Below are 11,721 nucleotides of genomic sequence, written 5' to 3' on the forward strand. Positions count from 1 at the left end.
AGCATAATTTTAATAAATATCAATCATTTATGTATATTATTCAGAAATAGTCTTGATAAGGTTCTTCGTAAACACGTTCAAGTTCTAGCCACAACAGTGTTAGTAAATCTAATATTCACCGTCGTCACGGTCATGTTCTGATACGGTGCCACAAAGTCGGCAAAGCTATTAACACCAGGCGGAACACGGCGGTCAAATGGATATCCCATGTTGCGAGCATCCGGATAACGGCGGTTACGCAGGCCACAGAAAGAGTATGAATCGTCGCAGTTTTGGTTCCTGAAAACGACATTTTTTTAAGGAAACTGATTTGATAACCTTACTGCAAAACTCTTACTCATCATAATCAACATCGACGGCATCGCCACTGAAGTTGGAAATCATCGCGAAAAGATCGTATGTTACTCCTTCAGCATTTCCCTTCGGAATGAGCATATGCGAGGGCCAGCCACAATTGCAGAAACGGAACTGTTCATTGCCGGATTCGTTGGATTGCGATATGTTGCGGAAGGTTCTCTCATACGGAATGGTGACGTTGGATTGCTCAGATCTGCGCATTATGTTGTTCACACCAGGATTCACTGCAAATGGGTATGAGAGTGTAGCGTATCTTGAAATGTAAAGTAAAGGGATGAATGATCCATACGTCTCACTCTAAAGCTATCCAGTTCAATAGTATGGAGGCGTTGCTGCTCGAATGTTAAACGAGCTCCTTTTTCATCATATCTTGGGGCTAGATAGATACGAACTGTACCTCGACGGTTTCTAAAAAATATTTGGGTCTTAACCATGTGTTTCTTTCCCCGTTATACCCAAATATACCTGTTGTCACTGTTGATGACCTGCAGTTGATAGAGGAACGGTGCATGCTGAAGATGGGTAAACGTGGCAAACAGATTGCCTTCGGGTCCAAAATCAAGCCCAGTGCCTAGATCTACTTGTGATCGTTGCCAAAATGTCAGCCACAAATTGGGAGGAGAGCCTCTGCGTTGTAGTCTTGTTTCAAACTTGAGTAGAGTGATGCCTTGGTATGACAACTCTGGATACGAGTAAGGCGAAAAACGATTCTTGTGTCGTCGACAGATTTGATCGATGAACAAGTGCCAGCGATAGAATATGGGATCCCGCATAGCTGTTGATACATCTCCCATCACTCCGAAGCTCTCCAAGTAAGTACCGTCTGGGTCGTGAATGTAGGAGATCATTATGTGACCATTGTTGTGTACGTCTCCGTAGAAATCGGTGTTAGGGCTTAAAATTGAGCTTTCCAGAATATTGCCAAGCACGTCGATACCTCCCGGATTGTCTAGCGATATGCGCTCGCCGTTTGACTGTAAAGAATAAAAACTTAAGAGCCAGTTCGCGAGAGCCGCAAGCCCATCTTGTATCGATGTTCTTCGATCGGGCTTGTTTTCTCATGTAAGAGAAGATATTTTGCAAAATTTTAGATTTTATAATAAACCTTCAATTTAAATTTATATTTAAACTGAAGGTTAATATGTTTATTTTAATTCTTTACTTTCGATTTAAACATGATTGATCATTTCACACGCATTGATTGTTTAGTTAGCATTGATAAATAATTAAAAATAACAAAAATAAAAATGTTGCTCCAAACGAACTTCTGTTCACCGTGGTGCAACTTATATTAGTTATAGTGCCGATGAATGCACCCACAACGTTTATCTCTTTTGGGACGGACCATATATGAGTGATTATTTCAAAATTCACCTTATAAACTCATCATCTCGTAGAACAAAACTTTATTTAGTTTGGCTATTCTATCAATCCATGAACTTTTTAGGGTCAACTTCCCCAAGGCGGTCAGTGTTCGAAAAAAAGTTTTTTTTTATTTTTTTCCAGTCATGGCTTTAAAAAAAATGGACCCGTATTTTTTATTTCATCATTAGGATGCTTTTTCGTGGGATAGAGTGACCCAAAAAATCAGAAAAAACTGATAATCTCTAAGATTTAAAGCATTGGGTGACGATAACGTTTATCGCGATAATTCAAAATGGGTAAACATACGTGTGTGAATAAAATGAAAACTAATTTCTAATCTCAATGAAACCGTCATGGTTTTGCTATGTTAAATGAGCCTTTGGATTGTTTAGTGGGATACCTATAAATAACTGAACACTGAATTCAGAACTATACCATTCAATTCCACTAGAGTCCTTTGACAGATACGCGTTATTCGACTTCCACTATAAAGACGTTATCAGAGTCGTTTACACCCGATTCTGTTTCTGCACGGATTTTTTTTAACCAGCCGTGCAAAAAAAGTTTCCATACATTTTTACCGGCAAAACCTTATTTTCACATGAAACGTCGAGAAATGCACGGTACGCATCCCCCGTGCAAAAACAGAATGTGGAAAACAATAGAAAATACCTAGTTTTCGAACGCGAGCTGATTGTATGCAAACTTTAAGCGATGTACACGGCGAAAAAATGTTAAAAAGGTGATTCACTTTAAAACAGTTTTAGAAGACAGGTTGTGATTCTTCTTAATTAATTTTCTAAAAACTGTATGAAAGTTACTTACGTCGATCTGAAAAAGTAATCGAGAATTATTATAAGAAACCACTTCCGAGCAAGAAAATAGTGCGATCAACGAAGTGAACCGAAAATCCATATTTCAAAGCAAATATGTCTATCTAAACCATTATTATGCCCACTATCACGCTTTTTCCCAAGCTCCTAGTGCATGCACTGTCACCCTTTGGTACCCCCCCATTTTCCTAAATAATTGACGTAATTTTTTAACTTTCCCCAAAAATTTTACTTCTTCTTAAACTTTGCTATAGGAGATTTAAAGGATTAAATGTGATTTCCATTCTATTTCAAATATGGACGTATCCAGCTTTTTACGAGCGCTAATGGCTGCCGCAAACAGGCTCGCTTTCTGGTAGGAACATGCCGATTTGACGTTTAGCTTAGGTCTGTTCAATATAGGTCAGTGAAATTTGAACACACGTAGACTAGCATACGCTCGTAGTAGGGTAACGTATATAACTTGGACATGCTTATAATTTGGACAGGCTAGTCGTTCTATGCTCATTTCCTATGAGATGGTGAGAAATATATGTACGGGAAATCATGTATTGCATAATTAATACACTATGCTTCTTATAAATAATGACCATTTTCATGACAATTATAAATTGGCTTCATAAATATCAAAATTGTAAATTGTATCAACAGAACATCTGTAAAACATACGAATGCAAGAGGATGTGCATTTCAAGAACATACATTAAATGCAATAAGAGCGCTCAGAATTTTCATTCATAAAAAGTTTAAACGTGGCAACATGATAAAATATGTCTAAAATTTAACCTAAGTTCATCTAAAATCTTAACATGAGTGTATAAGGCATAAATCAGGTGATGTCCAAAATAGATTATGGCTTTGTTCAGTTGATATAATTTAGCCAAATGGCTAGTCAAATGTTTGATGAAACACACTGAAATGTCGTATACATGCATACTTGCAGGCGTTTTTCGTGGATCTATTGATATTTGCTTGCATTCAATGAAATTATTGATTATCACTAATATACACATCCGATAAGCGAAAAAAATGCATAAGTCACATGTAAACTCTTAAAATTTGATGATATTGTCGTCTTTTTAAGAAACCATTGCATGAATTTTGAGATAACGCCCTTGTTCAAATTATATTCACATGAGGGTGTCCAAAATGTATATTTGGTTTCCGAAATGTATAACAGACAGGCTGCCAAAAAATGGTAGCTAATACCACAGTTTGTAGGCTTTTGCTCCCCAGAAATTCAAATTACAATGGGACATTAAGCATATAAGTAACATTAGGTAATAAAATATTATTATCTAATGCAGTTAATCAATTGCCGTTTGCAGACATATCCTTAGCCTGTCCAAAATACATAATTTGTTTTTGTTTTCCTCAAAGAAACTTGCACACGCTTTCCAGACTCATCAAAATGCATATGGAAATATTACCCAATTTGAAAAAAACACCCGGTTCTGGGTATTTTTCGAGACTGAGTGCATATCGTTTTCCCCTATGGTTCATAACTACATCTACACTAGGACACCCATACCATTGAGCGTACCTCCAGAAATCTTTGCTGTTTGAATCAATTCACATTTGGTCTTCGCCATTTCAGAATGGCTCTTTCACTTTCGATTCGTATCTGTGCATACCTAGGAAAAAACGAATAGATGAAAAGTAGCGATAGATAAAAGTTGTTCAAATTCTTACGGTGTTTGTTGTGCTTAACTACAAGTATCAATGATAATTCAGTAATCGAAATCAAAAAAGTTCAGTAAAACAATGACTTATTGGCTAAAAGAATCAACCAATGTCATGGGTGCCAAATTGTGAACAATAGGGTCCTAAACTGCCCATAACTGCATATTTGTAACATTCGACAAAAGTAGGCATTGAGTAAATGGAGCACCAAGTGTGCATTTTATGGCAGTATGGGAAGAAACTAAAATTTCTAAAAATTACCAGGAACTCAAAATTGCTTATTTGAGGCTAAAAATGTGTACAGCTCATATCGTATACTGGGAGAATAGTCAGAAAATAATTCTGATAGAAATTTCTTTGCTAGTACATTACGGGGCTTATGCATAATCTCAATGTGACTGTTATGCGATTACAATTACCAATGTGACAAAACAACTTGGTATTTTTTTAGAATTTTCTAGTACAAAACCACAGATTTTAGTAAGTCGATCGAAAGTATTTATAATTTGATGACTCTCCCCGTTATTAACTCGAAATTGTCAAAAATGTCGAATGTGACTGATATGCAGTTATGGGCAGTAAAGCCCTGTGCCAAACGCTTAAGTTTAGGTCAAAAACACATGTTTACCCAATTTTTTAATGTTGTTTGTTTGTTTAAGTCCAAAAACCATTTTATGTTCTTTTAGATTTTGTCACACCCCTTGGCTTAAACTCAAATTTTGAGTATATTTGGTTTTTCGTGTTTCTTGCAAAATGTCAGATAGGAACAACCCCAGAGTCAAAACTAAAACCCCTGTGGTGTTTGTGACATGATCAAAAGTGCCAAGGTTTATTTACGGACCCAATTTTTAAATTAAAGTTTGAATATGATATAGCCGTTATTTGAGCGGAAAAATGCTAATGTGGTTGCAGTAGCAAGCTCATCCATGTTATTAAATAGAACAAGATTTCATTAAACATTTTAGGACCCTGGTTCGTCCCGATAGGGATACGGGGTGATTTTTGATTAATTGCATGTACAAAATCTTAACCCTCTAATACCCCATTTTTAATCTTCGATTCAAATATCATTTTCTTCTTTAGACATAGCTTAAATCGATCTAAACACGTTTAATGCATTTTTTCGCGTGTTCGTGTATTTTGGTTTTTGATGTTTTATTTTGTTATTTTATATCATTTAAGCCCTTTTTTTAACTCTGGAAAAATTCTTTGAGAGTTTTTCGAAAAATTCCAACGGATATGTTTTAAAAATGCATGGATAAACGGTAGAATCATATAAAATCACAAATATCCCTTAGAAAATCTTTGAATTCCTAGAAAAACGTACACACCTGAATTCTAAAACCGAACTCAGCAAACGGATTTGCCATGAACTCAACAGCTGATATCTTCGTAAGCGATTACCAAATTTCGTTAGCGGTCTTCGATATCTCGGTACCGTAATCCGGGGGCAAATTGAACACTGAGGTTAATGTGATCAGTTCGTTACCAAAAAACATTTCCTGTCAAGGATGCTGAAGGTTTCGTTTCCACCACAGACATTCCATGCATAGAAATGCATAGAAATATCCATACTTTTCAAAGGTGTAAGCAATACAGATGGAAATGTCGGTGCTAAACAATCCACTGGTACTACGACATACAGGCCCAGACTTGGACCCCCCCTCCCCCCCCGAGGATCGAAAAAAGTGAAACATGAATTTTATTTTACACATCCAAATCCGATACGATTTGGAATAGAGATATTATGACATGAGATTATTCTATATATAATAAATAGTAAGTACGATTGTTATCTGAATCTCTCAGTTTCAATTTACTAACGAGTTAATAATTAGCAAATTGTCACTGCTTTCTTGTAAGATAGGCCGAAATTATGGTGCTATGCCCTGTAGAGTAAAACGGGGCAAAAGTTCGAGTGGTACAAGAGTTCAATTCAAAATGTCATGGTGGTTTGAATGCTTCAAGTAAGAGACTTTCACCCTAAATATTATAAAAATCAATTGATATTTGGAAACTTTATGGCTATTTGTTGTTTTCTGATATGAAAATTAAACTTCGTCGAACTTTCATTGCATGGAATAAAATAAAGATAAAATATTATTCGAGTTTTTGACGTAAGGGCGTTTCTAGATCCATCTGATGCTTTGAGGTGTATTAGTTTTTGTATAAATGCTTAGAAATCATTTTCGGCCCATAGCGGGGCAAAAGTTCGACCCATATATAATCAAGCCAAAAAAATTTCAAATAGTCTAAAATGCATATATTATTTTTATTTGGCAAAATTTGCCTGATCGTGTAAAAAAGTCACCGAAATTTCACATTTTCACTAAGTTTTGCGAAAAAAAACTGCAACCGGAAATTCGAATTATACTTATTTCACTGCATTTTTTTTTACATTTGTGGTCCTGATATGTATATTTTTTTGTTATTTTTTATGGTTTTGTTTACCTATTGCGATTTTTACTGAATGCTCAGAATTCACCTTAATTTTAACCCGAATTTACAGATCAGAGTATTATCTACCAGTTATCTAAGCGTGTTTAACCTTCCAGTCGTCGCGCGGTTCGCCACCGTCAGAAGCACCACGCTGCTGTAGTGACCGAAAAGCGAGATTTTTTAACAACAGACTGAACAAAATATAAAATGTGAGGGAATTAAATACGAGCCTTGGCGTAGGCATATGTAGCTGTTTGCTGGAGTTTTTAGAGATATTATTTTCATATAACTGAACTGGTTAGCGTTATCGACTCATTTTGCACTTTTCAAGAGATCTGACCCAGCACCGCGTATTTCGATTTCGATACCGCGAGACTCGACTTGAAGAAAATCATCGTATGCACACATTATATATTTAAAATAGGTTTAAACGTAATTCCCTACACATTTTCTATAAGATTAAAATTTAAGAGCTGTTAGGTACATTCCATCAATCTTTTGTTGAAACTTTAAATTTAAGAGCTGAAAGGTACATCACGAGAACGATTAGTACACTCAAGCAAATGTACTATCGAAATACATAAGAACCCTTTATGAAAATTCGCCACAAGGAATCGGGTTGAAATTCATAAATTTGCCTTATGAAACCAAAATTTGAAAACAATAAACGGCGACCGGGAATCGAACCAAGCTCGAAAGGCCCGTGCGATCGATAGGCCCGTGCGTACACAGATAAAAATATTTGAATTCCAATGTAGTGCAATGCTACATGGTCGTGTAAATTTAAAGTGAATTTGATTGAAAAATAAGGGATTTATCATTGATATTTGAGTTTATTTTGACGCTCCAAATATGTGCATGAAAATAAACTAAAATTTAAAAATATTTTAGCTGTGTATGTACCTGTTTGCAAATTTCCAGACTCTCCGCCACATCCAGTTTCCAAGGAGAAGAAACATTTCGGAGAGTCTGGAAATTTGCAAGCAGGTACCTACGACGCTACTAAACAGAGACAACGGCAATACATGGCTTTTCTACTGGATACCTACTAAACGTTCCCGTGATGTACCTTTCAGCTCTTAAATTTAAAATTTCTACAAAAGAGGGATGGAATGTACCTAACAGCTCTTAAATTTTAAGCTTACTTAAAATCGAACATTATTGGTAAATGATACATTCTGTTGAAAGGTCCGTTCCGGTTAATGGTTTTCCGGTAGCAATAATAGTAATAATTTATATAGAATCAGTCATGCACATTTCTGTGCTTTTTTGCCTGTGTAGAAAAGTATATTTGGTAGATGGAGGTTAAGGCTAAGTAGCCCATCATTCGTTTTGACAGCCATTGAAGCTCGCAATTTCAAATCAATAAAACCCATTCCTTAAGGTTAAGTAGCCCGTCATTCGTTTTGGCACCAATGATGACTTTTCAGTTTGCAATTCAAAGTGATAAAACTCAGTCTTGATAGTTTATTTTGACTTGAAAAAGTATCACTGTACGCGCCAACATGCATAAAGTATGCTGATACTTTTTCAGCTGCACTCTTTGAAAAAATCATGTAAATTTAAGTCTTCATAGATGCACATAAAAGAAGCGAATCATATGACATAAATTTACGTCCGTTCTTAAAATTTCATGATACCAACAAAACAAAAAAACGGCATGGCGTGAAATCTATAATGACTTACTTTTACATCATGACATAAAAGCAAATCGCTACAGATTTCACGCCATGCCGTGGGTTTTGTATTTACGATTTTGTTTTTCTCTAGGCGAATAAACGAAGAATAGGAACACTCACCCTCTTATCTCTATTATAAGGATTTCTCCCGCACTTATCGTACTGTATATTCGCTCTGCAGTAATTAGATCCTTTTATGGGAACTCGCACGGTAACGCAGTGAAATCATCGATCATATAGATCAGAAACTTTGCTGCACTAAACTTTCAATTTCCATTTCAATATCACAAATTCCTCTTGATTATTAGTCGATGAGATTATCGAACACTTTGATTATTAGCATTTATGCGTGTCATACCATTTACTAGATCAGCTATCAGTTATTGAACTATTCACTATCAACATCTTTAACAGGAATCGTGGGCAGCACAAACGAAAACCACGAAGAACGAAACATCATATAATCTTCCCCATCCGGATTTTCCCGGCCGTTTACATCACTACCGTACTCGCATAATAATCACGCACTGCTTCAAGTAATACAAGATCGTCATCGTTTGTAAAATTGTATTCAAAATTTAACACAAATAAAAACTTTTCAGAACATTGAAAAACTAAATCACTCCCGACGTCGTGAACCGGCCATGTTTGAAAACAGACTTGATGGTTTGCAGGACATCGTCTGGCAAATTCATTTTCATGTAAAATTAAGTTTCAATAAACACAAAAATTAGCTATGTTTTGAAGTTTCCTAGCTCGAAACACCTGGTTTTACGAAGATGACGTTCATTTCAAAAAACTATGTAAAATTTGGTTACCAAACATTGAAATATTATAATACGTCAAAATAAGCATAAGTTTCAGTCGTTTTTGAGATTAAGTAACAACATATTTAAGTGCAAACAGGTTTACGTCACCCGTAATTCTCATTATTTTTAAGAGTGTGTGTCAGAGCAAAACCAACTGATTTTCTTTGATTCGAAATTGTGAGATGAATTAGCAACAATCATCAACGACACGTACAAAATTCAATTACGGCCTACTTTGCCTTAAGGCTGTCATTGATATTTGTATGCGTCGTTGATAACTGTTGCTAATTCATCTCACGATTTCGAATCAAAGAAAATCGATTGATTTCGCAATGACACAGCTGAAAAAATATCAGCATACTTTATGCATATTAGCGCGTACAGTGTTACCTTTTCAAGTCAATATAAACTATTAAGACTGAGTTTTATCACTTTGAAGTGCAAGCTGAAAAGTAATCATTAATGCCAAAACAAATGACGGGCTACTCAGCCTTAAAGTTCATATTGAGTCGAAAAAGTATCACTAGGTGCGCTTACATGAGATGAATTAGCAGCAATTATCAACGACGTATGCAAAATTCAATGACGGCCTGCTTCGACTTAATGAACATTTCTCGTGTCGTTATTTTTACTTACACTCATGACAAATCCATCATCAATGGACCGGATAATCCGGCTCAGCTGTTGCTCCATTTCCGCTACAGTAATATTAATTTGATCGGCGCTGCGATTGACATCCATGAGTACCATTCCGGGATATCTCGCAGGGTGAGTTCTATTATTAGCACTTCTTAAAATTTTCGGATAGTACGGTTCTCGGATCGGTTCCCTCAAATTATCCAATGGCGCCAGCGGACCCAATCCATTGCAAAACCTTTCCACGTGGTAACGAGCAACCATTTGTCCGTGGAAGTAGTAAAAGAGCTCACCTCGGCGATCCTTATTAACAATTTCCCGAGGACCAACGCCCGGATATACCAAGTGCCAATGCCAGTGGTGCAAATTCACTCCAATATCTTCGCGGAAATAGGCGAGCCGTTGTTCTGGTTCTCTGTCTAATGCTGTAAAATTCATCGGAATGTCGATTGCCATCTATAAATTAATGACATTAATTCCATTATGCAGGGTTTGTATTATCAAGAATCTATTACCCGATCTCCTTGGCTAACAATCCGTCCTTCTTCGCGCATGCGTGGGAACGTTGCAGGGTCAATGAAACGATCCGGAAAAGTATGGAGAATCGAAGGAACCGTAACATCCGCTGTATCTGTGCGGTGATGCAATGCAACAGACAAAGCATACTGGAAGAGAGGAGCATTCAAACGATCACGCACATAAGCACTAATCGCATTTAATGTATCCGCATCCGGTTGTTGCATAAAAAGCTGAATCAACTGATTGGCTGCTTCGCGGTGCGATCTGTTGAACAGAGAAAAATCCCCCCGGCGAGAGACGACGTTGGCGAATTCGATGTTGGGTGGGTCAATGTCTCTGACTGGAATTCGAACGCCGGCGTTGGTTCCAAATCGATTCATCAAGTTTGACCCGAGAGGCCTGTATCGGTCCGAAAGGAAACGTTCCGGAACTTCGTAGAAAACGCGGCCATTTTCCTTCGGCACAAAAATTGGCACGTGAGGATTGTAGAAATGTCCTGAGAATTTGACTTGATTAGAAATCATTGTTGCTTTGCGGTGCTAGCTGTTGAACTGACTGATGCATCGTCGCATTCGGTGGGTTTTTAAAGGCACCAAACTAGAGCAAACATTAGATGCTCGAATTTGGCAGCAGCGTTTTGGAAGTAACCTACATTCGAAAAGAGATTAGAAATAGATGACCACACTAGGATGTGGTCAAAAATTGCGCTGCCAAATTTCAACAGCAGAACATATAAGTTGATTAGATTTATGTTGATGTTCTAATGTATCTATTTTACTAATATGCGCATGCATCTATTTTGATTTACAAATTTAAGATATTGATATATTGATCTCCATTATTGCGTTCAGTGAAAAGAATGCCAAAAATAAGCAGAAAGTCTTGTATATTTTGCATTAGAATTGTTTTCACCTTTCAAATGTGATTGAAATTTCACAATTATTGTACTATGAGCACTTACTATTCAATTTATGACTAAAAATCCTACAAACCTCTGCCATGACATTCGCTGCATGATTTTGAGACATCACGTTACTGGTAAAATTCAATTTGCAACAACAACAAAAGCAAAACTCTCAAACTTTCTTCAGTTTTTTGATGATTTCGCATTACATAATCCATGCCAATGTGCCAAAAATGTAGAATAATAGAGACTGTCATGCTATGAGCACAAACTGTAATTGCAGGGTATTCAATAAGTTCGATTACACTTTAAAAGTGTGTTAAGAAAAATACAAGATATTATTTTCTTAGTCAATTTCTATTGAAGCAATATTTATTGAGAATCTTTGAGGAATATTAGCTAGGAACACACCCCCTGTGTGCCTTACGAAAAAAAAATAATTGCAGGTGGCATGCACCTGATCCATTGGCATCTCGTCCCAGATCTTGGAAATGAGC

At 36.5% G+C, this 11,721-nt stretch overlaps 1 protein-coding gene across 1 annotated transcript; it reads right to left on the reverse strand.

Moving 5' to 3' along the window:
• Positions 1 to 19: 19 nt before the first annotated feature.
• LOC5578062 (phenoloxidase 2) lies at positions 20 to 10,844 on the reverse strand. Its single transcript, XM_021843689.1, has 6 exons — positions 10,317 to 10,844; positions 9,802 to 10,257; positions 823 to 1,331; positions 647 to 765; positions 338 to 581; positions 20 to 279 (listed from the first exon to the last, which is right to left on the reverse strand). Exons 1-6 carry the CDS (start codon positions 10,842 to 10,844, stop codon positions 78 to 80), a joined length of 2,058 nt encoding a protein of 685 aa, XP_021699381.1. The 3' UTR covers positions 20 to 77.
• Positions 10,845 to 11,721: the final 877 nt, after the last annotated feature.

Source organism: Aedes aegypti, chromosome 2, assembly GCF_002204515.2.
Source record: "Aedes aegypti strain LVP_AGWG chromosome 2, AaegL5.0 Primary Assembly, whole genome shotgun sequence".
NCBI lineage: Eukaryota > Metazoa > Arthropoda > Insecta > Diptera > Culicidae > Aedes > Aedes aegypti.